General features: G+C 50.8%; 10 protein-coding genes across 10 annotated transcripts; 3 read left to right on the forward strand and 7 right to left on the reverse strand.

Annotated features, from left to right (window-relative positions):
• Positions 1-807: 807 nt before the first annotated feature.
• Positions 808-2822, forward strand: BU24DRAFT_458948 (carbohydrate-binding module family 1 protein; the record flags this gene model as incomplete). The annotated part of the gene is made up of 5 exons (XM_033531685.1): positions 808-911; positions 962-1235; positions 1296-1470; positions 1530-1864; positions 2631-2822. 5 exons carry the CDS (start codon positions 808-810, stop codon positions 2820-2822), a joined length of 1080 nt encoding a protein of 359 aa, XP_033387589.1.
• Positions 2823-4549: 1727 nt separating this feature from the next.
• BU24DRAFT_405950 (uncharacterized protein) lies at positions 4550-5365 on the reverse strand (the record flags this gene model as incomplete). The annotated part of the gene is made up of 3 exons (XM_033525737.1): positions 4550-4775; positions 4834-5228; positions 5279-5365. The coding sequence occupies 3 exons, from the start codon at positions 5363-5365 to the stop codon at positions 4550-4552; spliced, it is 708 nt and encodes a 235-aa protein (XP_033387590.1).
• On the reverse strand, positions 5165-6348 carry BU24DRAFT_115463 (uncharacterized protein). Its single transcript, XM_033520840.1, has 3 exons — positions 6317-6348; positions 5448-5929; positions 5165-5182 (listed from the first exon to the last, which is right to left on the reverse strand). The coding sequence occupies exon 2, from the start codon at positions 5895-5897 to the stop codon at positions 5628-5630; it is 270 nt and encodes an 89-aa protein (XP_033387591.1). The 5' UTR covers positions 5898-5929; positions 6317-6348; the 3' UTR covers positions 5165-5182; positions 5448-5627.
• Positions 6349-6711: 363 nt separating this feature from the next.
• BU24DRAFT_489252 (uncharacterized protein) lies at positions 6712-8514 on the reverse strand (the record flags this gene model as incomplete). The annotated part of the gene is made up of 4 exons (XM_033533624.1): positions 6712-7115; positions 7181-7294; positions 7350-7538; positions 8488-8514. 4 exons carry the CDS (start codon positions 8512-8514, stop codon positions 7047-7049), a joined length of 399 nt encoding a protein of 132 aa, XP_033387592.1. The 3' UTR covers positions 6712-7046.
• A 3690-nt stretch (positions 8515-12204) lies between these two features.
• Positions 12205-13964, forward strand: BU24DRAFT_115524 (uncharacterized protein). Its single transcript, XM_033520841.1, has 3 exons — positions 12205-12554; positions 12618-13162; positions 13215-13964. Exons 1-3 carry the CDS (start codon positions 12465-12467, stop codon positions 13795-13797), a joined length of 1218 nt encoding a protein of 405 aa, XP_033387593.1. The 5' UTR covers positions 12205-12464; the 3' UTR covers positions 13798-13964.
• Positions 13965-14841: 877 nt separating this feature from the next.
• BU24DRAFT_341763 (uncharacterized protein) lies at positions 14842-15860 on the forward strand (the record flags this gene model as incomplete). The annotated part of the gene is made up of 3 exons (XM_033523287.1): positions 14842-14987; positions 15076-15211; positions 15264-15860. 3 exons carry the CDS (start codon positions 14842-14844, stop codon positions 15858-15860), a joined length of 879 nt encoding a protein of 292 aa, XP_033387594.1.
• Positions 15861-16470: 610 nt separating this feature from the next.
• On the reverse strand, positions 16471-18456 carry BU24DRAFT_418842 (putative Xaa-Pro aminopeptidase). Its single transcript, XM_033527065.1, has 5 exons — positions 18202-18456; positions 18103-18128; positions 17861-18022; positions 16837-17798; positions 16471-16765 (listed from the first exon to the last, which is right to left on the reverse strand). Exons 1-5 carry the CDS (start codon positions 18349-18351, stop codon positions 16674-16676), a joined length of 1392 nt encoding a protein of 463 aa, XP_033387595.1. The 5' UTR covers positions 18352-18456; the 3' UTR covers positions 16471-16673.
• A 478-nt stretch (positions 18457-18934) lies between these two features.
• On the reverse strand, positions 18935-20458 carry BU24DRAFT_418844 (uncharacterized protein). Its single transcript, XM_033527066.1, has 4 exons — positions 20116-20458; positions 19945-20057; positions 19480-19879; positions 18935-19370 (listed from the first exon to the last, which is right to left on the reverse strand). Exons 1-4 carry the CDS (start codon positions 20323-20325, stop codon positions 19308-19310), a joined length of 786 nt encoding a protein of 261 aa, XP_033387596.1. The 5' UTR covers positions 20326-20458; the 3' UTR covers positions 18935-19307.
• Positions 20459-20734: 276 nt separating this feature from the next.
• On the reverse strand, positions 20735-22481 carry BU24DRAFT_386102 (uncharacterized protein). Its single transcript, XM_033524905.1, has 2 exons — positions 22267-22481; positions 20735-22209 (listed from the first exon to the last, which is right to left on the reverse strand). Exon 2 carries the CDS (start codon positions 22062-22064, stop codon positions 21096-21098), a length of 969 nt encoding a protein of 322 aa, XP_033387597.1. The 5' UTR covers positions 22065-22209; positions 22267-22481; the 3' UTR covers positions 20735-21095.
• Positions 22482-26248: 3767 nt separating this feature from the next.
• BU24DRAFT_115661 (uncharacterized protein) lies at positions 26249-26794 on the reverse strand. Its single transcript, XM_033520842.1, has one exon. The coding sequence runs from the start codon at positions 26665-26667 to the stop codon at positions 26284-26286; it is 384 nt and encodes a 127-aa protein (XP_033387598.1). The 5' UTR covers positions 26668-26794; the 3' UTR covers positions 26249-26283.
• Between the last annotated feature and the right edge of the window lie 357 nt (positions 26795-27151).

The following is a 27151-nucleotide window of genomic DNA, read 5'->3' on the forward strand; positions in this document are numbered from 1 at the left end:
GACTGCTTAAGATTAGTACGAGGGGCTTGCTAGGGAACCTGCACTCTGCACGGCTGTTAAATTGCGGGGACTGCAGGAGTGGCGTGTAGGGCTAAGTTCGAGGAAAGGAGGATAGGCAAATTTTTCACCGTTCTAGCCAGTGGCTAGTTTAGTTGCTATATGTTGCCGAGTTTATAAGAGGTACTACTGTTCAAGTCTCTCCTTGGGTTGTGACAAGCTTTGCCTCTCATTGAAACTTGATAAATGTGCATGTTGCAAAACTCGATTTACAGAGCACTGAATTTACCATTACTTTATCACGCGTACGAGTTTGTCACGGAATCTTGGGATGCTACCCGAAACCCAAGCGGATACAAGCCTCCGGCTATATTGCATCCCTGTGCACTTCATCTACGACGATCCATGACCACGACCTCGACCACCGGACCGACCATGATCCCGCTGCAAGAAAGTCTTTTGTGCACATCTTGATTCGCTGGGGTCTTAAATTCAATCTCTTAATAGACACGCGGAGACCTAGATGTGGTAACTCCAGATTCCGGGGCCCCGGAGGCTGACGATAAAGTCGGCTACACGACCGAACCGTGCATGATCAGGTATTGACTGACTTCATGTCACTCAGATGGCGTCGTAAGTGTGTGTGTTAATTTGAGAGGGTCATGAGTCCTGGTTTCCTGGTGTGGCAAGCCCCCACGATGCACACCTATGTCAGGGGGCGCTCTCACTGGTATATATTCTGTTATTCCGTCACCTCTTCTCTGTGTACTTGACTGCACTCTGCTGGCTTTGTATCTACTTTGTTCAAAGATGCAGTTCTCTACTCTCCTCTACGTAGCTACATCTCTCCTTGCTACAGCAAGTGCACATGGTGGTATTGGAAAGTACACAATAGGAACTGATGTCTATCAAGGGTTTGTAATAACCCATCTTCAACGTCAACATACACTGACTTGACTCTCAGATGGCAGCCCTATCAAAGTGCTTCGGGTCAAAAGTCTATCCAGAGACAGTACGGCTCCTTTGATCCCCTGATGATCCCTGATCTTCAGAAGGTGAACATCCGATGCAACAACGCAGGTGCCCTTGGAACCGGTCTTTCAGCTTCTGTTGCCGCTGGAAGCACAATCAAATCAACATGGACCCAGTGGACTCACAGGCCAGCCGCAATCATGGTCTACATGGCCAAATGCCCAAGCTCAGGCTGCAACGGCTGGGACGGAGCCGGCACTGTTTGGGTTTGTTCTGCCCTCTCCTCGTCCCCCAGACACAATCACTGACGACTTTCGAACCTGTAGTTTAAGATTGCACATGCTGGTCTCATCTCAGGTACTCAGCAAGCTGGCATCTGGATCGGCGACCAAATCGTCGACACGCTCTCCTGGGACGTGAAGATCCCAGCAACACTGGCACCTGGAGAGTACCTCATCCGCCATGACCTGCTTGCACTTCACCAAAAGGACAACCCGCAATGTAAAAACTCCTTCCATTATAACGCCTTGTGACCGCCCACACTAACCCCAACCCCCCAGTCTACCCCGAATGCGCCCAACTCATCGTAACCGGCAGCGGCACCAGCGTCCCGCCCTCCTCCCTCCTCCTCGCCTTCCCAGGCGCCTACAAAGCCACCGACCCAGGCATCGCCTTCAACATCGACGGCGACGCCGCCAAAACCGCCACTTCCTATCCGATCCCCGGCGGCCCAGTCTGGGACGGCACCGGCAATGCGCCCGCGCCAGAGCCGCAGCCAGAACCAGTTCCCACCACCCTCGCGACGGTGCCAGCGCCCCCCAAGCCCACGACGCCTAGTTGTTCTCCGGTTGCCAGGTATGGGCAGTGCGGTGGGAAGACGTACAGCGGGTGTACGGTTTGCGAGGCCGGCAGCACGTGCAAGGCTAATGGTGACTACTATTCTCAGTGCGTGTAGATAGAGTGGAGGAGCGTAGGATAGTGTAGATTAGACAAATGAAGGATTGGAGAACTGATTGACGACGAACCTTATTCGCGAATTGTCGGCATGATGTCGACACCACGTCTCCTCCACCGGTTTCTCCTCACTTTCTGGGCGTACCTGTAGTTCATTCGACGTCAGTGATTGAAGTTCCCATTCGGATTCTGAAGGCAAGGTGATACTCACGTCAACTGTCCCTCGCCGCTGTCGGAAATGTAGAAGTAGATCCTCACTAGGAGGCCGAGGATCACAGGCAACAACAAGACGTTCATTTTTATGATGAAATTGATTTGATGGCTTTGTGAAGGATTTGATTGCTTTGGAGGGTTTGCTTTGCTGTTGTTGTTGTGATGTTGAGGTTGGTTTCGAAAACGCTGCGTCGGCGGCCACAACGCGCAAACTTTCGCGCACTTTCACCTTCACCACACTCACTCTGGGGAGACATAGTGCAGACCTGATGTTAGAGACATCCTATGTCGTCTGAGGCTGTAGGATTGGGGGGAAATATGACTATCGTCCATAGATAGTTTGTGAAGTCCTTCAAAGTAGAGTGGCCGTAGGTTGAACTTCCTTGCCTAATCTTCTGTGTAATACAATTGCTTAGATGCTCAGTTACTAAACATACTACACCTTGTGTCTATTTAAACTATCTAAACTGTAGATATATCTTGTACGTACATAGGGTGCGGTGCTGGACCTAGTGGTGCTGGACCCCAGTGGTACTGGTGGACGCAACAACAACAAGAAGAAGGCCGTCGCTAAGAAGAACAAGAAAAAGAACAAGAAGGAGGCCGCGAAGGAGACGGACGAGGAGGACTGGGATACTTGGGAGAGATATCTGGCCAGGCTTGAGAGGGGTGAGAGGGTTGCGTAAGGAACAGCATGGCATCTAATGCCGCTGCTGTCTGGTCACACATATTATCCTACCTCGACCTCCTCTTGTTGCAACTTCGCAACATCATCTTTCACAATTATCCGTAGTAGACTAACACTGTCTCTCTGCATCTTGCAATACACTCTCTTCATTATAGGTTGAGAAATCAATTTATATCTTAAGAAATACAACAAGTTACAAGGTCTCCTCTTAGTATCTCTAGAGACATTGCAATAGAGGAGAACCTGAATCGAAGCAAAAGATAAAACGCAAGTGCATATTTCGTCATGAGAGACACTCATAGGCATCCTAACACCTCTGAATCTCTTATACAAGAAAACAAGTACCAATACTTACATCAAACAGATCCAAGAGTTATCCTCTTGATGCCAAGTTACATCAAGCTATCTACACTTGGAAAGGAAAGTTGTACAACTTATCCTTTGACTCAACAATGAATTCCAAAAACAAGAACATTTTGATACAGTCTACAAACTATAGTTTTCAATCATGCCATATATCCAACTCAGGCATATAGAAAACTAAGCTGTACCCTCTGTATCTCCAACAAACACCTCGTACAACCTTTCAATTCCAGGTTTCCCTCCTTACATTACGTCACGTCACCTACTAAATCAACCTCAAGTCTACCTACCTAACCACGTCCATACAAATCACAGCCAACTACAAACACAAAACCCTATTTCAACAACCTACACATATCCCTCTTTACACATGATCAACCAGTGTATCCTTAGTCAGCAGCAGCAGCAGTGGTGGTGCAAGGACACGCAAAGGGTCCTTGCCTACGTAACTACACAAAAACCGGTGAGGACGAATTGGGCCAGAGGAGGATTCTGAGTCGTCGTCCGCCCCCCGCCCCCCACCAAAACCGGTGGAGGACGCTTTTTTCGTCGCCGACCTCGTTGCTGCTGCTGTTTTGTCCGCCGCGCACGCTTCTACCTAGTGGGAAAGTGGTGCGGTTGCGTGGTGAATGTGAGTCACAACAGGGCAGCAACAGTGGAGTTGTGAAGAGGGGATTCTGATGGTTTGAGGTGTGGAGACTTTCAAAAGGGTTGTTTTTTCTCTGAATTTTGCTTTGAAATTCGAGGAAGGTTTGTTCTACAGGTATTTACCAGGTTCTTAGTGCCCTTTTCTTTCTCGTGCTTGCAATTTCCTTGATGTCGGGCATAGAATTTCTCCCCTAAAGAAACGGGAAAGCGCTGATTATAGTACTTGGGAAACTCCAATTTGGTAAAGGAAAATGATGCCCGTTATGATGTGTACTCCCCTTGATTTATTACGATAACCCGTGAAACCCGTGAACCTACGAAAGAGATGATGGATTGGGGAAAGGGGAAAAAGAGACGAGGGAAGAGTTCCTTTCCTTGCTGAGAGATAGACATACGCTCCGTAAATGATTAGTAGATAACGCACATGCCAGCGCGATTCCTGAGGGAGATTGGGTATAAGTGTGAGGGGGATGATGACAACCAAAAGACAAAACCTCGAACCAGAGCGACTTCGTCACGTGAAAGGTTTTGTTTCACGTAGGTTACCATGTTCAGCCTTGCAGAGGAAGATCATGAAACGCCGAAGAAGCTGGGAGGTGGAAAACCGCAAAATGAAGCAAATACCGTAAAACTCCGAGACCGCCCTATGCCCGATTTTAGATGTGAACAGTGGAGAAGGCGTTAGCCTTGGAGGACGCAATCGCCTCAGATAGGTCAACGGTGATGATTGCGCATATGGCGCAGGAGATTGTCACGACGAGAGAAACCGTCTACATTTATGCATCCAGGTACGGTACAGTAGAAAATCGTCCGTCTGGATAATTGTGGATTGTGGGTTTGCTGATGACGCTTGCAGTCTTTCGGGTACAAGAATCGTAATTCGCACAGCTCACATTTGTGAGGGCGCTGATTACGTTCAAGATGTGATTTATAGTGACGACTTTGTAGTCTTAGCAAAGAAAAATCATGGCAAGAAGAGTTAAAGAACAAGGACATACTTAAGATCGCATGAGCGATCGAAAGCCCTCGTGCACTTCTTGACTGTGCAATGAAATCCGCCTGGGATGGGTGGCTGTCGGCGAATGGGGGGCTGCTGCGGCTTGACTGCTGCGGGCTCGACTTCTGGGACCATTGTGCGATAACCAGGTGTGTAGATATCCTCGAGGTAATTCTCGACTGTTTCTCGGGTCACAGTTGTAGCATCCAGGTTGAGAATATCTACATTCAAGCCGTCCAGTGACGGGCTAGTGACGGGGATGGTATGATTTGGCGCTGGAGGACGCTCCTCGGGAAAGTCGACGAAAAGGTCATCGAACACAGGTGGTTGCAGCGGACCCTGTGGCAATTCTGGAGGGGTCATATAAGTAGGAGCTTCGAAGGGAGTGCCAGTAAACTGCAAGAATTAGCATTCAGACAGCACGGTTGTGAAAGGGAAAGACTTACTGGTGAGTAGTGACTGCAGAATCCCACAATAGCACCGCAAAGATTACAACGCAGAAGACCATCCGGGTCAGAGTAGAGAGAGTCCATGGATTCTGTAGGCAGAATATGATTCAGACGTTGAATCATTACTTGTGCTGGCGTGGATAGTAGGGCAGGAGGAAGTGCATACTCAGATTTGTAGTTGGAAATATGTCTGCCTGAGGACGGGTGCGGGGAGTGTGATAGGGTAGAGGAGCAGGGTAAGTAACGAAAGATTACCTGGGGTAGATAGACAGAATAGCGATGACAGTGTAGTCAGCATAAGATGGAACTAATGTTCATGTAGTAATGTGAGTCAAGTAAGTAAATGTTAGAAGATGGAGAACGTAGGGACGGTTTCGCGCGAGGGCTCGATTGAGGAAGAAAGGCAACTTGCAGGGTCGCGTTCGGCGTGATTGAGTAGGTGTGGAGGCCGCACGCATGGCCGGCAGCCGGGAGAGAGAGAGAGAGAGAGAGAGAGAGAGAAAGAGAGAGAGAGGAGCCTAAGGACGTGGGAGGGGATTGGAGGGGCGACTGAGGGAGAGAGGAGAGTGCTGTGGGTGGCTGAGCCCAAAGCCTCCCCAACCTGTGTGCTGTGCATGTCTGTTGGTATAGTAACTCTGTTGTTGCGGTCTGTTAGTGAATGGATGGAGAGTTAGCGGTTGATGTAGATGAACAGCTCTGGCTGGACAAGGCAGATATGATGATGAAGAAGAGAAAGAAGAAGAAGATGAAGAAGAGGAATGAGGGAGAAGAAGAAAGAATGGAGTGACAGCCGATCAAAAGAAGTTGCATTATTCTTCTTAAGGGGGCGGCGCCGGGCAATCCTCGACTGAGCCAGCCAATCCAGATGAAGCTTGCGATACGAGTGAGATGAGGGGAAATTGCGGATGCGTGATAGCCCGTGATCCGGTGGGATGTAGGATTCACAGAAGAGAATTGAACGATGTGAAAGTTATACAAAGTATGCTGTTTGGAGTTTTGTTTATATATAAACAACCTGAATCGATCTAAACATACCGTCTAGTCCTTTGTTTCTCTGGTACGCTCTCACGTGCAAGCGTTGTGGTTTCGTGATGGTGGCGTGAAGTAAGGATCGGTTATGACGATGAGATGCCCTTCCCCACTCTTCAGGCGTGAAACGATCCACGGTTGATCACCTCCGCTAAGATCGGTTCCCTCAGCCTTACCACGGCCATGGTAACTAAACCCTATTCTTAAAGCTACCTGATGACGGACTGCGGGGTCGTATCTTTTATTTTACTCATGCGAGTAAGAAGACAATCTGTCTCAGGGGTAATGAGCAGTTTCATGCTTGACTACTCCATACTGGGCATATGCAACTACCACGAGTAAGGCCGAGAGCGTACAAGATGACCGACTCGGGCCTGGTACTACAGAGCTGACCTTGAAAGAAACATCTGTGGCAAAACAACAATCGTATTCTCGTGGCTCACCACTATAGCGAAAGAACTGCACCTGTCGGTATCTATCATCAAAAAGAAAGCATAGGATATCTCATGCAACCGGACAAGACTCCACGCTCTATAAAACCCGGCCAAAGCCAACGAAAATGACATCCTCCTCCTTGTACTTCAACCTAGACATAGCTGCTAGGGCCCTTGTAAACGAAGATATGGAACGCGCTCTGGCTCAATCGCACAGAGCACACTCCATCGCGCACCAGCACGAAGTAGTGCTGTCAAAGCCCAGATGCTATTAGTGCCCACTACAGTATGAAGCCAGTATCCTATAGGTTCCTCCCATCGACCTGTCTCCTCTGCAGCAACTGAACATCGACGTCGTGGAACATTCGAACCTATATCCACAAGATTAGCAATCCGCAAGAATGGGGGCAAATGCATAGTATATGAGAACACTCACATTCAACGCCTTGACCCCCTCATAGAAACCCGGCTCAATACTCTCCGCCATCAGACTACTCCCACAGCGACTGCAGAAATAATGCTGAACCCTCTGCTTCCCGAATCGATATTTCTGTTTCCCCCATAATCAGCACTCCCTTCACGTAGGCGCAATCCCCTCCACTCACCTCAACCATATCACTCTCCAGCCCGACGCCCTCGAACTCAATGCACTCGTTCTGCACATAGACGTTCAGGTAGCCGTTCCGCGCGCAGATCGAACAGTTGCACTCGACGACCCAGCTGTCGAGGTCGTCGAGGGGCGGTGAGAGGGTCACCGTGTAGGTTATGAGTTGGCAGTGGCAGGAGGCTCGGTACTGTTTTTTTCCACCACGAGGGGGTGGTTTTGTTAGCCGATGTACGCTGTAGAAGTAACGTATACAATTGAGAATCCTTGGGAAGGGGTGTTTGTGATGTAGGAGATGGTATGGGAGGTCAGTTAGAGAGTCCAAGAATAGTCCAAGTTAAGATCCAGTAGTCTTGAAGCCCAGAAAAAACCCCCAGTTCCAGAATGGTCGTGATCGACACTCCTTGCATCTCACAAAATGAATGCCATAACATTAAAGGGCGCCATGTGTCATCCACAACCCCCATTGGAGTTTCCCCCTCATTGTTCTCCTCGCGATCGGATCGACGGGCCTGGTGTTTGGTCTGGGTTTCCTCTCCACACTTTCGCGCATGTGATCGTCTCCAGGGTCCAAAAGGTAGCTCCGTCCAATAGTCTCTAACCATGATGGCTTGATGAGGGGACAATGCAACTTTTCCTCCCAATAATGGCGTCGTCGATGGAATGCCACTTGTCTTGGTAATAATAGTGTTTGTCGTCGTTGTCGTTGGCGTTGGTGCATGATTGGTTCGAGTCTTGATGACTTGGCGATTTGGGCGCCCCCCCGTAGCGCGGTATGCTCCTTATCTGTTTGGTCCGGCAGATGCGATCCGATCTAGTAGACCTTTTTCGAGGGGTTTAAGGCTGACGATTTGGGACTTTTGGGCTTTGGTAATGGTCGGTAATGAGCCCGTCGAAGATTCGGTTTGGGTGAGGGGTAAGAATCCTTCCGAGGGGGGGAAATTAAAAGAAAAATTCCCAGGATGATCACCAGGGATGGGGTAGATCGTGTGTGGACGAGATATGGAGAACATGGTATCCCCTGGAAATAGGAAAAAAGAAAGGAGATCACTGATAGTGTCGACGAGGAAAAGAAGAAAGGAAATGAGTGGTAGATGGAAGTTTCAAAGTAAAGATTGGAAAGGAGATCTTGGACAAACCTTTTGAGACGGGGCGTTGTTGGACATTGTGTGCACGGTTGGATATCTTGCTTCTGCGTTCCTTCTATTGCCCAGGTTGATGGCGATGGAGAAGGGGTGCAGCGGGAGGAAATATATGGGATACGTTTTTGCGGTTTTTGGGCGTAGAGGACGCTCTCGAGTTTCGAGACGTCTTCTACGAGTAACAAATGGACAAAAAAGATATCTGGTCTTTTGAAGTCTAAGTGATTTGTAGTTGAGGGCCGCAAGAATCGCTTGATCTGGTGCTCTCTGCGAACTTGCTGGGGAGGCTTGAAACTAAGACGCGGGACACGACCAACTTTGTGGGACTGTGGCTTGAAGAGCTTTTTGATTTCGACGAATTGCTGGACAAATTGATTGTTCGGGTTTTAAGAGAAAGGATGGGCTAGTATTTTTCTACTCTGTTCGACTTGTTTCCCGGCTGATTGGTCTTCTGGTGTCATACTTATACCTTTGATCTTTTTCCGTGCTTGCTTGCAATTGCTTCACGTGTCTACCCTAGTAGCCCTGCGAATGAAAGTGGATAGTAGTCTGATCTGATCTGCTGCCCCATCCTGTTTTCCTGCACTTGGCCCGTCGACCATTTGCTGTGCTATTTTCATCCCAGAGCGGAGCGCCTCTTTCAGACCCTGATGTTTAGACCTCAACGGTTCGCATCCCCCGCGCGCTGCTGTCAAATGTGGACAGCGGGACACAACAGCTTAGCTTCCCCCATCATCGCAACCCGATTACATCTCCGCGGATCGTTTCCACCTTTTCGATTCAGCTGAGCTCGGCTCCATGGTTTGTTTCTCATTCCCGTCCAGTTGGGTCTGGGTTAGGTGATAGTGATAGGCGATAGCACGCGATATCGTGTGTCACGGAAGGAATGTTCCTTTGGGGGCGCGTTTGGGCATGGATGTATCCCTCGTATCCGCTGGCGCGATGTCAGCTGTGTGGCGTCGTGTGGCCTCTTAGGATTGGGGCATCTGGCGATGTGTCTGGCATAACGGCCGGGGGATTGTCACAATACCGGTAAAGCACAGAATGCGATCGGGTGCTTGAGACTCTATAGGACCAGGAAAATGACGATATTGCTTCTCTGTCGGTGTGCACGATGCTATGACTCCACTGGGCAGTCGGATGTTTGCTGATGCAGTTCCCAAAAAGATGTGTTTTTCAACGCTCTGCTCGCTTTTCATACTGCTTTGGTCATTCTGGATGGAAAGTTACCCATGTCAGATAGTTACACAGGGCCTCGATCGCGGTACATGTCTTCATCGGATGCTGTGACGGATCCTGTCATCCTGCTCGGTTTGCGGCTCATGTATGCGACCAGCCTGCTGGTGCAGTGATCGCTGGTAAGAATCGATGCTTCGGAGAAATTTGGGCGAATGGGATGAGGTCGAACCGGGGCGTCTTTGGACCGACGATCTGGTTTAAATTAAGGCGTCGAATTATTTCGGGTATCTCGCAAGCATGCCTTCAGCCATAGAACAAAAAGGTCGCATTCATTGGGGGCGCAAATGCAGAGCCGATGGGTTAACCGAAAGCCACAGATCTATTCTCTACCTCTTGCAGTGACATCGATGTTGGTGTAGCAGTCATGTGTGGTGTTGAGGTGTACAAGTCTACCACAGCAGGAGAGTTAGTTCGTTTCAACCAGAGACAGCGTCTTCTAAAATATGTATCGATAAAGATAGACAGAGGTTGTGTTCGCCTTCAGGTGCTGCGGGTCCATCAGAAGGTTGTGCAGTTCGCGTGGCTACGATAGAATGCAATCAGCGTCTTTCAACGTTTGTCAATAGCATATCGAACAAGCGGGGAATACGATTATCACCGGTGATGGGAATCTGGAAACATGTCGGTTGCCGATAAAGATCATTTACGATGCAATACAAAACGAGAGAAAGAGGTATGCCGCCGGATATACTCCATACATCAAGTAATCCCGGGAATTGGATTGCATAGGATGACCCCTATCGATTCGTGGAATCTGAGGATTTCTCCATCGTGTCAGCTAAAATCCAGCCAGTGAATCTTCTGCGTATTTCGTATTGGCTGCAAGAGATGGCCTTTTCTTTTTCATCGCACATGGAAGTACAGTACGCGACCGGCAGTTAAAAAGGAAAGCGAGCACCGTTGGGCCACGTGAGACATGCAACCCTATTGGCTCGGGACATTTAAATATAGCCGGGTTCCCGGATCTTACAATTGCTGTCTGTCCTCTCTGTACGTTCTTTACGGTGTCGCTATACGGCCATGACGGTGTCGCTGTACGGTCTGTACGAGGGAGGTCTGGCAGAGTTTCGAATGCGGGCGCCAAAGAGATGCCGCCCCATCCGCTAGACACTGAGTTCGCAACAGGTCCACATCAATCACAAGCCTTTCTCAGGCCAAGCAATGCGCATGGTAATTGCTGCGTACAGTGCTGCGTAATGTAATACATACCTACACAGTAGGGCGTAAATGCTAGGATAGTGTTCCAAGCCTTTGCCAACAATCAGCTGTAATCTGCAATCACCACCCAACCCATCTTAAGCGTGCGAAGATGTCTGCAGCATCAAGCTTCGATCTCAAGAACGTTGAAATGCAAGCAGTCCAGTACTATACGATGCGCCATTGACGTAGTAGTTGGAGCAGAAGACTTCGTAAAAGACCGGCACGCGACACTGCTTTGCCCTCTTGGAGCTAGGTGGCCGATCCAGCGCATCGTAGAGAACGGGCCGCCACTGGCCAGGGGAATCAAAAGGCCACCATCCGCAGTGAATGCGCACGTCTGCGCACCTTGGCATGCGTCAGGACGCCTTAGAGGAAATCAAGCGGGCGTGAGATTATACTCAGGCAGCTACTTTGGGACAGACGCGTGGACATTGTAGAAATGGGGGAGAGGACAAAGGAAGCGCAATTATTGGGAGAGAACAACAGAAAGATGCAGACATTCATCTCTCCGGCGTTCACAACAGAAGCTTGAAACAGACGATGATCGGGATTCTACTGGAAGAGCGAGAACCAAGAACAAGTGGTGGGTTTGTAGGAGAACAAGCAGTGGAAAAGTGGAACTCCTAATTACGTCCGTTCCATGTCCGACAGCCACATCCAGTCACTGCCAAGTCGCGAGGTTTTGCGTTTTAACGTGTATTAATTCCTTTTTTCATCCCTTTTTTGGGATCAGAATGGAAGAACCAAGCCATTAATCAAACAAGATCGGGAGGGAAAAGGGTACTTAGTTAGGATAGAGTGGATAAGGCACCACAGTCTGGTTACTACGTTCGGTACAGGATTAGTATTATCGTGAAGGAAAGAGAAATAGTGACTTCGTACGAGATGCTTAAGGAGGTAATTAGCAGAGAGTAAATCAGTATTCCGGTGTGCCTTGGTAGGCGTGGTAGGGAAGATACATGCACATTGAAAGACAAAACCAACCCAGCCAGGGCTGATCATTCCTCTTCTCATCCATCATCATTCCCTCTGTTAATCCATCCATCATCCGTCGTCCTTCTTTCCTTCTTCTTCCTTGGTTGGCACTGACGCTGCGCCCCTTCTCGTACTGTATACCTTTGCCCTACCGCTACCAAGGTTCCGTTCCCTACTTTTTGAGCACACGACTACCCACCCTCTCCTCTCCCACCATCCCTCTCCATCCCCTCAACACCTCAACCTCAACCTCGACCTCCTACGGCACTCCTCTTCTTTAATTCACCATTCTTACGCCCCTGTGGTCTAAGACCGACGACATCCCATTCCCTTGTTTGTTTCCTATTCTACATACCCGATTCCGGGATATACGTCTGTGCAGCCTGCACTTCGTCCTACATCATCTTCCCTCGATACGAGAGGTGACACAACTTCCCTTCTCCCTCGAACCGCATACGTCTACATTATATCTCTTCTCCTTCAAGACATCCATACATCGAAAGCGTATTTCCATACAGTCCCCTAAAACGACGACGACGACGTCGTCCAGCAACAACACCATGGAAGCCCTCAACGTGACCGCTCCCGTAGATGAACCCGAGTGGAACAGCAGTCCTGCTTGGAGACTCCCAGGATGGGTGGAACCCCTGGTATGTGTACCTTCTTCGTGCTCTCTAGAGCCCGCGTGAACTAACGCTTCGTCCCTATCGTAGATGGTCGTCAGCATTCTCCTATTTGCTATGTTCATAACTCGTCGCCGCGACTTCAGCATCAGATCCGGCCCCACCGAACGCCCTGGCGGCCTCCTCGATAATGACTCTACCGATCGTCTGCTCTCCTCAGACTCCGATTCCACCGGCGAATTCGAAGCCACGACCACCAAATATCCTACCAAAACCCGGAGCTGCTGCTGCATGAAGGTCGAGACCCCCAACACTTCGCGTTTCAAGAACAACTTCCACAGCCGAATTCTGCAGAAATTCCCTTTCCTCATCGAGATGTTCTACTGGGTTATCAACTACGCCTTCTACCGCTTCACCGCCGTGGCCTCGAACAAGCTCTTTGCGGGCTCGGGTATTTGGAATGTTGCGCAGGCGAACGGTATCGCAGTCCTTGAAACTGAGGAGTTCAGCTTCTGGAGTTTCCTCTTCCCCATTCGCGAACAGAAGGTCCAGCAATGGTTCATGCATGGTCACCAGGACTTTCTTTCGGTGCTTAACAGGGCGTATGCGTTGATCCACATTCCAGGCACTGTTGGGTTGGTATTCCGCGCTCCCTTATCATTGCCGTCCCACTAACGTTGAGCACAGATTCATCTGCTGGTACTACTACGTCGCGCCGTCATTCGATACCTTTTCCATCGCTCGTCGAACCATGACTCTCACCAACTTCTGCGCTTTCATGACTTTCATTGTCTACCCATGCATGCCGCCGCGTCTTTTGCCCAAGGAGTACGGATTCCTCGACACCGTCCGCCACGACGATGCTCAGAGCGTCTGGATGAGCGGCAAATTCGTCAACCAGCTTGCGGCCATGCCTTCCATGCATTTTGGATATTCGTTCTGCATTGGAGTCACCATGATCTACCATTCCGGTCTGTTCCGTCGCACATTGGAGCCCGGCGAGGCCCGCAAGTCCGCTTTCTGGAAGATCTTCTACCTCGTCGTTGGCGTCGGTTATCCCGCATTCATCCTCACGACAATCGTTGCGACCGCCAACCACTATTTCATGGACGCCATGATGGCTACACTTTTCGTGTTCTTCGCCTTCTTTTGCAACAAGGTTTTCTACGTCTTCATCCCTCTAGAGGACCTCCTCCTATACGTCATCCGTGCCGACAAGCCTACGCCCACCACCGGCCAGCGCTTCCAGGAACGGGGCGGCCGGATCTAAGTGCGATTATGACCAGCATTTTGCTTTCTCTCGATACCTCTTCTAATTTCCTACATCATTTCTGTAAATATAGAGTCACGGCCTAGGGGTCTTTTTCACTTCGACTCGCGAGCATAACCTGCATGAGCACGTACAAAAATTGGCGAACACCCGGACTATGGCGTTAATTTGCTTTCCTTCTCTCTCTTTGCATTTCCTTCTCTCTCTGGACTGGGGCATTCGCATTCGGGTGTTTGCATCGACAGCCCTGTTGATGGGTCATCTGCATTATTTCCGGTACCGCTGCCGCGTCATGCGTTGTAGTGTGTATCAGTGATACCAAGGGGGCGTCAAATGAAATTCGGTACAACGCACGCGTTTACCAGGAAATTGCTTCTACATAGAACTAATGGACTGTCTACCATGATTATTCTTATTTTTGGCATTCATTTCGTGATACTTTGATTTGAGTGCAGATACCTGACGTCAACTAAGGTGACGGGTGTGCAGGCACTGAATTAGTAGCTTTGATGAATCTCGAACCAAGTATAAAAACTTCGGTTTCTAGACCAGGTGATGATGCGATTCCATAGCCTGATAAGGAGCAATTGCTTCACTCAGCTGCCGTCGCTGTGGCGCCCTCGATGAGGCGTTGGTCGTAGGCTGAGAGGCGCTGGGAGAGCTGTAGGAACAGACGCTAACGCAGGTCCCGTAGAGAGCGAGAGAGAGGCAAGCTCGGTCCCTCCTGCAGCAACCAGCGACCTGCAACAACAACCACCATCAGCCACCTAGCAACCAACTTTCTTCCCCGCGGATCGATTATTGAGCGCAACACCGACATCTATCCGCCTATCTATAGGGTCGCCTTATTCGTCTCTATACACCATTTTGTCATATACCCCATATTCAATCGATTAGTCGTCTCGAAAGCTCTCGGGCGCATTCCCAGCACCTACCTACAGCGAATCGCCAAAGCTCTCAAAGCTTCACGAACGAACTCATTTGCTGGTATCGCACATACCACGACGCATAATCGTCCTCCACAGCGCCAATTGAGGTCGCACAATGGCGGACCTCAAGCAATCGACACCCGCAGAGAGCACCCCGGCCGAGGACATCGACATGGGCGAGGGCGTGGCCGCGGAAGGAACTCACGAGGCAGAGCTCACGGAACTCGAGCCAGAATCTCAGAAGCTTGTCCTTTTCGCAGAGTGCGTCATCATCATCTTCACATGCCACCATTTCTAATTCGAACAGCTACGAGAAAGAAGACTAACAATTGCGTGTGTGCGAGAACAGTCTCGTCAAGAGTCCCATCGTCGAAGTGCTCGTTGGGACAGGCGACGACCGCCAGACGTACTCCGCGCACGAAGCCGTGCTCGTCAAGGCACCCGAATTCGCAAAGCAGCTCTCCGAACTGGCGTCCGGCTCAACCGTAAGCCCATCCCACCTCCATTCAAACAAAAAGGAACCTAACACATCGCCAGCCCCGACAAATCGTCTACCCGGACGCCGACGTCGACGCCATGGGCTCCGTAATCGAGTACCTCTATACGGGCGAATACTTCCCCAAAAAGACCTCCACCTCGCGGGACGCGCCCCTCGAAACCGACCCGCGGCAACCCCTCCCCGACAACGAAGGCCTCGGGCTCCTCGTGCACGCGCGCATCTACACGCTCGCGGGCCGCCTGCAACTGCCCGACCTGAAATCCCTCGCACACTCGAAGATCCACCGCACGGCGTCGACGGCAAAGGGCGAGCTCGCGTACGCGCGCTTCGTGTACAAAGAGTCGAGCCCCGAGGACGCGGTCATCAGGAAACCCGTCGCGGCGTTCTGGGCGACAAGGAGCTATGCGTTGCGGCATGACGCGGAGCCCGAGTTCAAGGCGATGTGTCTGGAGTTCCCGCAGTTCTCGTACGATGTGCTGCAGTTGGTGCTGGATCAGCAGGAGAAGAAGAGAGGGGGTGGGGGGAGTTCGAGTAGGGAGGTTGTGGCGACGGGGGAGAGTAGTGAGACGCCGTCGAAGGCGCCGCAGGTGGTGCCGAGTAGTACGAGGAAGAGGGCGAGGGCGAGCCATATCTAGAGCGTCGTGATGAGGGACCGAGTGAAGAGACGAGACACGAGTTGAGCGCAGTCAAGGTTATACCATGTGTTCCATTTTCAGAAAGAATCGAAACTTACCGGAGAGAGACGAGAGGGCTTCAGGTACGGATGAGAGAATGGCTCTGGCTCACAAGCCCCTTTATCACACCGACATCCTCACAGTAAAAAGAGTGCGAGGAGTGGATAGGGGCGTGGAAGGAATAGTGTGAAGGCAAGATTTCTGGTCTGCACTTTCGTATGTACGCGTGGTGTGTATGTATACTTTTATTCACTGTGTACTTCTAGAGCTATCGAGAATCAAAGAAAAATAATCGGATATATTTATAAGCACACAGTGCGTGGTTCGATGATTCAACCTGGGAGGGAGGGAGAGAGAGATGAAAGATGAAGGAGTGTTGTCAATGTATTTCACCTTACCTACCAGGATGGACAAAGATGCTTAGATTCATTTTGGCATGACTGAGAAGTTCAAGATCAGATTCGATTACCTGCTGAAGACGAAGGAAGATGGCTCTTCACCTTCTTCCTTATGTCTAAAAGGAGGGATCATTAAAGGAGCGAGTGATTGTGGTTGTGAACTTCTTGGGTTGGTGGTTTCTTAGGGCTTGATTTGATTTGATATTTCTCTCAGTTATACCTACGATAGATACCTTATATGGTGTGATGTGTCAACAAGACCTCCCCTTTTCCCCCTTCCCGCTTAGGTAAATTCGGTGGGGATATCTATCTCTCTAGCTGTGCGTCCAGCTGTTCCAATTCCACTCATAACGCTCCCTTCTTGAGGGGAGTACATTCAAGACCCAGTGATGATCTTCTTCAGCTCCTCCGGCTCCTTAGGCGTAGGCGTCAGATTCTCGTACCCGCCTTCGGTAACGAGAATATTATCTATATCCCCTCGTTAGCCACACCTAATCTCACAAATCTCACAATTTACACAGGGAAAAGCCAAAACATACCTTCGATCCTTACGCCCCCCACACTCCAATACCTCTCCAGCACCTCCGTATCAATAAACGCCGCATGCTTCGGATCCTTCAAATACGGCTCAATAATAAACCTGCAGAAATAAATCCCCGGCTCAACCGTGATCACACTGCGCGCCGGCAGCGTACCCCGCACGCGGAGGTACCTGAACATGGGGTCAGAGTCCTTGTAGTTTGCATTACCCCCCGTGTCGTGGGTGTCCATGCCGAGGTAGTGCCCGAGGCCGTGGGGCAGGAAAGCGACGCTCGTGCGGGCGGCGAAGATGGCGTCGCGGTCGCCTTTGAGAATGCCGAGGGATAGGAGGCCGTCGATGGCGATGCGGTGGGCCAGCGCGTGGATGTCGTCCCAGTAGGCGCCGGCTTTGAGGGCGGAGGTGGTTTGTTTCTGCATGGAGAGGACGAGGTTGTAGATTTGTGAGGATTCGGGGGTGAAAGTGCCGGAGATGGGGAAGGTGCGGGTGATGTCCGAGGCGTAGCATTCGACTTCGCAGCCCGCGTCGAGGAGGAGGAGGTCCCGCCCCGTGGTGGTGTCGTCGTTTTTGACGTAGTGGAGGGTGGCGCCGTTGGTGCCGGCGGCGACGATGGAGTGGTAGGCTTGGTGCTTTGCGCCGCGCTCGACGCAGGACTTGAGGAAGATGGCTTCGAGCTCGGTTTCGTTTTGGACGTGCGAGACGGCTTTCATGACGGCGGTGTGGGCGGCCGTCGAGATGGCGTTGGCTTTGCGGATCAAGGCGATCTCGTAGTCCGTCTTGACGACGCGGGAGTACTCGATCGCCGGCTTGAGGAGCTCGAGGTTCTTGGTCTTGTACGAGAGGAAGGTGATGTGGTCGGAGATTTGGTCGGGGATCGCGTAGATGGTCGTCTGCGGGCTGGCTGTTGTGGAGGTGAGGTATGGGTTTACTTCGTTGGTGGTCTTGACCTCGTCGACGTCGTATCTAGATATACCAGTTAGTATCCTACTGTCTCAATGAAGCACAATCCGAGCATGTCAACTCACTTCGCCAACGCCTCCTCGACAGACATGGGCAATCCACTCCAGATAACCTCCTCAGGCTCGACAGGAGGAATGAACAGCGTCAATTTCTCGCTCTGGATATCGTACGTCAAGTACGAGTCCGGGAGTTCGCATCCGGAAAGGTAGTAGAAGTATCGTCGTTGTCTATCATTTCCCCATATTAGCAACCAACCCTCAAGCATCAAAACATCAAGGATACACGACGTAACCAGAGCAGTACGTACCTAAACGGCGCCTCAGAATCATTATCCTAAACAATCCCATGTACAAGTCAGCCTCACATCCCCCTCCAAACACCCTCCCCTTTCTAGGTAAGAACATACCTCAAGCAACTTCTGCTTCTGCGCCTCGAGGTAAATCGTGCCCGTCCGATCCGCGCCCTTCTCGAGCATCCACTCCACCACCTTCTTCGCGTGCGTCTTCGCAGGGTACTTGCCCTTCAGCACCTCGTCGTAGTTCTCTGCGATCGCCATCTTTCGTCTCGGGGGTCGTGTGATGTAGTATGTTGCGACTAAGACGAGGGAAAGGAGTGTGGATGGGAGGGAGGGGACGTGGGAGAGTATTGTGGATGGTTTTTTGTCTTCCTTTTTGTGAGGAAGGAAGCGATAAGATTATGGTTTTTTTTAGGAGGCCGAGGTTCGTGGGATAGCCTCGTTTTGTAGGTCTCTCTCTCGGAGGATAGGTGAGAAGGATGGGGTGCTGTGGATAGGTAAGGTATGGTATCTATGTGATGGTGGGGTCATAAACAAGTCCGGGTTTAAAGGTGGGTGGGGTCATCCAAAGCTGCTGTGTGTCTGACGTCGGAGGAGTGGTGCGCCGTAACGGGTAGATGCGGTTTTTCGTATTTCTGCTTCGTCTGTTCGAATCAGACGCCCGCGAATTGGACTGAGGGTGTTAATATGTAAAAGGAAGGTAGTATGTAGGTAAGGATTTATCTTGGGACGGCGGAATTCCGAGTCATCCGAGTTGGTTAGCAAGTGAACGTTCTGCGGAATAAAAAAAAGTAGTAGTGAGCGGGTCGGAATGATCGGAACTAGAACATAAATACCAAGAGATGTGGTTCGACTGCTACTACGGAAAGATGTTTTGATTATTATTTACTTGTTTTTTTGTGCTCTCTCGATAATAGCTCGTTGTTTATTCGTGTAGATAGGTGTATGGCTGCATCTGATAATTGCGCTCGTGTTCTGTGAACGTTAAGCGCGTTGTGATCGACACACAGAGAAAGACCCCAGGCCTCCCCAAAAGCAATATCTAGATTTCTGCTCCATAATTCGTTTGTGAGACACATCGTACCCATCGCCAGGAAAGAGGCCTTGACAATAAAAAGATAACAAAAAAAAACGCCCGCACCAGCTTGAACGCCCAGAGAGCCGTATAAGGGAAACAAAGTGGGTTTGGAAAAAGGTTTCCACCCAATGCGAAGTGTCTAGTCCTTCCACCTCGCCAGGAACTTAGCCATGTCATCTGTAGGCATGGGAGCTGGGGCAGCCTGGTGAATTGGTCAGTTTGAATGATACAGCAATCACCACTGCGGCGAGATGCTTCAAAGCAAGATCTGCAATGCCACTTCTCGCATCCACACATAGGAAAGAACTTACGGTGTTTTCTCTGCTAGAGACAGAAAAGGTCTGAGGCTTCGTAATCGTAGTCTGCGCCTTCGGAATGGGCAAGAACGTAGTCGCAAGTACGACACTCGAGGTAGGAAACCTCTGCGTAGCCTGCTTCTTCGTGATCTTCGTCGGTGGCACAGGCTGCATGGGCGCATACCGAGTAGCACCAGTCTGCATCGTGTACTCGACGCCGTAGTCGCCATCAGCGGGGTTCACCGCGCCCGCGTTCGTGTTGTCTTGTGAGGGTGGTCCGTCGGTGCCTTCGACGTTCTTCATGCCATCGAGAACGGCTTGTGGGAAGGTGCCGGTCATGCCAGACAGCGAGAATCGGGGGGAGTAGTTGGTGATGGTTCCGCCTTTCGTGGCCGTCGAGATCATCTTGAAGAAGCTGTGACGTAAGGGTCAGTTAAATTATCTCAAAGGACTCTTGATCTCTATATGGCAGGGACATACTATGCATTCTTAGGCGTGGAAGCTCCCACAGTGAGTCCAATCGGACCAGAAGCCTTGTTACCAGTGACTACGAAAGTGCTGCCGGCGGCCGAAAGCTGTACAGGCAATTGAATCTATTTTGATATGTCAATTCCTGCGATTCACGCGCAATTAAACAGCGGTTTTCCTTACGATGGTGCTAGCATCGTTTCCACCCGCACAGAGGAAGAGGTCGTAGGCTGTGAGATCCGCGATTGCGATGCCATCGCCCGAGTCCTTCCATTCTATCGTCACGGCGGTGCCGCCAGCGATCGTGCTCCCGGCTTTGGGTGAAGTGAATTGGATGTCGGCGGAGACGAGGGTGGTGAGGGCGGTAAGGAGAGCCAGGGGAGTCAACAACATGATTGTTGCTGGGGGCCGCGAATCGGCAGTGAGTACCTAACGAGTGACGGTGGTGAGAGTAATACGGCAATCTGGGAAGCGCGCAGTGAGCAGAGTAGCAGGGTGCCTGACTGAGAGAACAAAGAGTAGAGCTTCTTCGGTGGAGCGAGCGGAGGATCCAGAACTGCTTGGTGTTGCTTGATAGAGCGCATGTGGCGGCCTTCATTCTTTGGCGTGATCGCCCGCCGCGCAAGGACTTTAACCGCATACAGACTAGCGCATTCCTCATCCCCTGTCCCGTCGAGACATTTTTATCATTCAGGCAGGGCGGTGCGCCAGTGAGGGGTTTGGCAGATTGCACATTTGAATGCTGTAGATATATATTCACGTCAGCGCTTCACAGTTACTCGCAGTACGTAGATGTATCATTGATGCCGAAAATATATGTGATTGCGTATCGAGAAATCACGCTGGTCGTTGATTTCAGACCCCTTGAGCCTACTACTGTGTACATCCATGTGCCTCCCTATCATAAGTGCAACATACCATCATCAGACTGAAAAGTCAATAAAAAAGAAAAGAAGGGGAAAAGCTCAACGGTCAAAGACCAGGTATCTCAGAAAGTGCAATCATGTCCTCCATAACCAAGAAATATGCTCGCCGTTACATCGTGATGCGAAGAAGAAGTGAAGAAGAAGAGTTTTGTGGTCCAAACGCCTGACCATGCAGAATCGAAAGTTATCCAGAACACCGCCGTAAATGCCCAAATCGTCAAAGTTGATGAGTAGTGATTAAGCCTCGCGAAATTTCGGGTTGCTGATCCGTAGATTGAAAGATGACGGTAGCCTTGTGGTCATCGTGGCCGCCTGTGCTGCCTTCTGGAGAGAGATGGTTTGCTCCTTCAATTTCTCCACGGAGAAAAGCTGGAGGTCGAATGAGAGGAGGAATTCCACGCATAGCTCCAGTCGGCTCAGAGCAGTTTGGTCGACACCGCCAACGCCCGCAACACGTGCCTGCGGCCAGCGGTGGTCCTCCAGTGCCTTCATGGCTGTCACGAGCGACGCCAGCACCATTCGATGCACGGTCCGATGTGTCAGGGGCACGATCTTTTCGACCATGGAAAGGCGCAAGATGTACGAGCCTGCGGCAAGCCAGACTCCAGTAGACATGGGGCAGAACTGCTGGATTCGGTTGAGATAATCTTCTAGGCCAACTCGTGGGATGGTTTTGGAAAAGAACTTTCGAGCCATGTTGACGCGCTGCACGTGCTCGGGCTGGGCGCCATCGCCGTGGACAATCGTCGGCTCGTCATGGCTGGCTTCCGGGGGGTCCAATTCGACCTTTTGATGTTGCGCTCGGTCGGCCGGAATGGGTGTCGCAGGTCTCGAAGCAACTCGACGGTGGCCGAAGGTGTTCTCCTTGTTACTTGGAGTGTGTGGTCGAGAGATGGGGGGAGTGGCGGGGACGTCACCTGCGGCATTGGCAAGAGCGAGACATGAACGTAGGACAATCTTCATGGCGGTCTCTGGTTGCATATTCTCGATGTCGAGCTCACTTTCCTCGGCAGGGGGAGATGGCGCATCATGGAGGTGCAGAGATCGAAATTCGGGAAGAACGCCTGCGTCGCCTGCAGGGTTGGGCGCAGATGGGGGATTTTGGATTGGAGTCATACTGTTGGATCGAGGGGTTCTGGGAGTACCACGGCTGAGGTGCCTAGCCGATAGATGTGGCAAGGCTGAGGGACGGTGAATCTCCAACATTTAAGCTTGCTCGAAAGATTGAATGGGCGACGGAGTTGGGGGGTTTTGGAATAGGGACGCAATTGAAAAAGTCACGGGTCGTGAATGTCAAGTACGTAACAACGCAAAGTGTGTGTGTGTGTGTGTTGAGAACCGGAGGTGGGAGCTGTGAGGGGTGATAGGTTAAGAGGTGGACTTGATGTTTTTGAGCCATGTAGCTTACATTATGAGAAGGGGGGCGCAGATAAACAAACACAAGACCGGATTAGGCAGTTTGTGAGACCTTTTGAGGGATTACAGACAGTGTAGGGCAAAAGGTACTTTTGTTTCGGTTGGACGGGGAGGTTCCGAGGATAATACTTCGGATGGCGGTTGGTGGACGACAAAAGCTCGGAAGGCGGAGCGACGGAGGAGGAGGAGGAGGAGGAGGAGGAGGAGGAGCAATGGGTGACGTCGTAGATGTAGTAAGTAGTGGGAGGGAGAGTCGAGTAAGGCCGAATGCAATTAATGTTGGTCAAGAGTGAATGCACAGGCGCCGGTATGCATGTATGTATATGAGATGAAAGGAACCAAAGAAGATGTTGACGAGAGACAGAGGGAGAGAGAGGATACGGGTAGTACGAGTGGAGTGGAGGAGAGTAGTCAAGAATAGTAGAAGAAGGTCAAAGGCAGTGAAGCCGGAATTTGAGGTTCGCTGGTTCACGAGACGCTAGGAGGAAAGTAGTGCGAGGGGGACCAAGGGGACCAGGGGACCACTATTTTGATTCAAGGAAGTTGGTCGGATCAATAATGGCCTAAGTACTTTTAGTTGCTTTGTATCTAATCGAGAATTGACGCTGAGCTGTCTCGTCGGGTTGGCCTGGTGGGTTTATTTGGGTTTTGGTTTTGAGTTTCGGTTCGGTTCGATTCGACTTTGATTTGATTTGATTTGATCAAGATGGATTGGGGCTATTTATCATTCCTTTAGGCCTTCCAGAACTCCGGTACGAGCCGCGAAGGGGTTATTGGAGAAGAAATGGCGCTGGGTAGCTGGACAAGTAGTGCAATGTATAATACTCGCAAATGGCGTGGCGAGGGTTGACAAACGATGATGCTGCGTAGGTCGGAACAGGGTAGGGTAGAAGAAGCGAAGGGAAGGGAATAATGGTAGATTAAATTTGATGGCACCTCGTGAGTCGTAGGTACCTTAGGTTCCGATCAAGAAGAAGCTCGGGTGGCAAAGCTCATGCGATTCTCAGGCCTGCGATGGGCGTACGGCGTAGGAGGGATGCACCAGGTGCGCAAGGTTAGGACGGGACAAGGATAAGGACACAAGAACCGGACAGTACAAGACAGGATAAGGCAGGGCAGGACAGGGAAGAGTAGAGTTAGAAAATGAGACTTGAGTAGAGTAGGGAACAGGGTGGAGATGGACCAGAGCAGAAGCAGAACAAGGACAAGAAAAGAGATGCAAGCGGATGCGCTGGCTGGCTAGAGAGTCACGAGCGGGCGATCAATTGCAGGCAATGTGGACCCTGAGAATGAGGAATACCTGTAAGCCTGTAGCCTTTAGGTAGCCTTTAGCTGGCTGTAGCTGCAAGACGCCGGATCGTGTATGCAGATACAGGCTGAAAAAGAAGTGGGCTCCTTTTCCTGGGATTTTCTGAAGATTCCAAGTGGATTCTAAAGCCGCCCCCGATAAAAAGTGGATGCCCGTGTGTGTGCTACTTGTGCCTGTGCCTGTTGGTGGAATCGATACACGATGGGCGACACTGACCGGACGACACGACACGTTCCTTCGCTCCTTTAGGCTTGTTCGAGTGACGACGACCACGATACTACCCAGATGGCGGTATGGATGGATGCGAGGATGAAGCCAGCCCGGTGGTAAGGTAATGGTAGGTAGGTAGGTATGCAGACTAGTCGATGACTATTACCACTCTCATTACCATCCAAGGTCAGACGAAATGAGATGAGACGAGACGAGGCGAGATAGGGATGCAGAGAAGCCCAGCTAATGAAAGTGTATCAAGACACTGTATACGCTGGATGGGTTCGTATTGCGTGTGAGGCGTGTGCAAGTACGGGAACAATAGTTTGCCGACCAGCTTTTGATCAGATCACAAAGTACGGAGCGATCCACTTCCAGATGGAGATTGAAGATTGGAAATTGGAGAAGCCCGTGAGGCTGTCCGTATCGCAGTGTTAATGCAGAGCGGGTGGAGTACGGTGTGGTGCGGTGAAGTGGGGGAAAGGGTCTCGTGCAATGGCAGATTTGACACCGAGACGACGAGACACGAAAAGACACGACAACTTCTGGGGGGGAAGCGCGCGCGCCCACGCCAATCGACAGGTGAGCAACAGACGAACTTGGACCGACGGCCCGAAGATGTGCTGGTCTGATGGTCTAGTAGGGGAAAAGAGCTACTATTCGTATTATGAAAAGGGCCCAGCTGGAACCACGACCAAGGACAGGGAGGCAAATTTATGGTCAGCGCCGGTGTCTTGCTTAAAGTCCAGAAGTTTTGTGGGTTTTTAAATTGATCTGAAGGAAGCGAGGTGAGGAATCGCGGGGTGGGGTGAGATGAGATGAGGTTGGTTTTGCGGAGGTAAGGAATGGATGGTGGATGACTAGATGAGTAGTAGATGATGGGTGAATGGATAGGATATAGAGAAGCGATTCGCAACAGCAGCGTACATATCTACCTATATACTCGCATATTGATCAACTCACATCCTCAGATTTCTATGTAGTATGCACATATTGTACCCCGTACATACATACAAAACGAGTATATGTGTACGGGGTGTGAGTGTGAAATGTCTCCCCACCCCCAGATGCCGGCCAGCACCTGGTTGCTCCTCACCTCTGGCTGCTCCCGAATTTCTCAGATGCCTAGCTAAATGACCGATGATGAAGGAGAGGCGTTATACCGTCCAGCGTCGAAGCGTCTAAATCTGACAAGGGCTATAGGCAGGGCAGGCTACTACGGGCAGTACTACTGACATTCTACTGGGTTATGCCACTCCCTTATTCCATGGCATCTAGGTAACTACGGCCTACTTTTGTACTCATACAGTAATTCGATACTGGGATTCCTGCATTACTTCGAGTAGTTACAATTGCTGCACTGCTGCTACGCACTGCTACTCATCATCACGATACCATACTCCTCCCCTTTCTCTACCTCCACCATCCCATCATCCTCCACCTCCATTCCCGCCTCCACGATACCACTAGATACATCCGTCCTGGTCTCCGTCGGAGCCTGTGGATGTCTTCGGCCGCCATCGGAAATGCACTCCGGCTATTTGCTGCTTTCTGTTTGGCCTACCTGGCCTAACTAGTTACTGCTATTGGCAACTCTGTCTGGCTGGCGGCATCTCCCAAGCCCATCTCGAGCTAAAGGTCTTGCGTATTCGTGCTATGCATACAGCATACATATTTCCCATAACCCATGAGACGACAAAAGTGCCACCCCGAACCCCCGCTTCGAAAAGACAGTCCCTTGGGGCGTTCTGTTCTCTGCAGGGGGTGGGTAGGCCTCGCTCTGGATTCTGGACTAAGAGGGCAATGCTGTGCAGGAATATCATTGTCTGACTGGACAAGACAAAGTACTCGTACGGAGTAGATGAGAGATCAGACATGACATTCCCTCTCCCACTCCCCTCCCCCGCGCCAGGACGCAGCACGGAATCCCGTACTCTCTGCCAACTTGCATACTGAGGACAAATACGCGAGAACACACATTCTCTCGTCAATCTCGTCAAATCCCCATGCCGAAATCAACGGGGGGGGGAAATGAAGTCTGGCTGGAACTCTATGCGGCATATCCGCCGCCACTTGCCCCGCCTCCAGGGTTGTCTGTCGGCTACGGTGGTGGCATGGAACCTTCACAAGTTCACCGTACACTACTCCAGCGTCCACTATCATCTAGGTATACTAACGGAGACACTAACATTATCCACTTGTACACAATACTTAGGTACCGAAATACGCAGTACAGTACTCGTAATTGCACATGCCAAATAAACAAACAAAAAGCACAAAACACAATGCCGCGGCCGAAATCAGCGTCTGACAAGCCCAGCCAGCCTGTGCTCACTCCGCCGCGCCAAAACGACCATTTCTGGCGATTGCCGGGAGGTACAGATCGAGCACGATTGGCCGCGAATATTAACGCAACGTAAAACACACGACGCCCGTCCGGGTCACCTCGTCAAATGCCTTTCGACGGCTCCCGTACGGCGATTCGACGGCTCACCTGCATATTGGACTTACCTGGCTTGATCTGTACGTACGTACATACGTCTTGCAGCGGGGCTCCGGGATGGAGTCCTCCTTATGTCCAACGGGGGAGCATGTGTCTCGCGCATGAATACACGGCCAATCGAAATCCCGACCCTTCGAGCAAATAACAGAAAAAGAAATACAAAAAAACAAAAATGCACATGAGGAATGTCTAGAACTAACGATGCGGCTCCACGTGTTCGCTCCAGATGCGTTCGTGAGATTCCTTCCGGCAATTGAGCTTTGGAGGTGAATACTTGGGGTCACGACACGCCGCCGTATGTATGGGGGAGCACGACGTGTTCTGTAACTACATGCACGCCTATGTATCTGTACATACATTTGTACGTACATTGGTACTCCTACATGTACATGCCGACTCACCACCAATCGCCCACCCAGGTTCTCTCTCCCAAGTACTACCAACGTAATTACGTTCCTCTACCTGCACGCTTTCAATAATCCTCTCATCCGCAGCACGAAGCGGCTTGATGATAACGAGCGGAATTGGGCCCGAATGCTCCGGTTGGATCAATGTCGGCCGGAGGACAAGAGGTACCTACTGTAGGGAGTACAAGCTAGATGCACGGTATCAAGATGACTGTACATGTACACGGTACTTCGGCATTCAGGGTCGCTAGACGATTTTGAGAAGGTAATGGGAGGTGGGTGTGTATGTGCTAGGCGGAATGCTCCTTTACTTCATTATTACATGATGGTATATACAATAATGTTCGTCCCTTTGCGAAGTACGGAGTTCTTTAGGCACATTGTTTGCTGTGCTGGGGCATCTCCCCGCAGTCTCACTCTATCGATAAGCTGACGGGATTCTGATTCT

This window comes from Aaosphaeria arxii (assembly GCF_010015735.1).
Source record: "Aaosphaeria arxii CBS 175.79 unplaced genomic scaffold BU24scaffold_2, whole genome shotgun sequence".
In the NCBI taxonomy this organism is placed as follows: Eukaryota; Fungi; Ascomycota; class Dothideomycetes; order Pleosporales; genus Aaosphaeria; species Aaosphaeria arxii.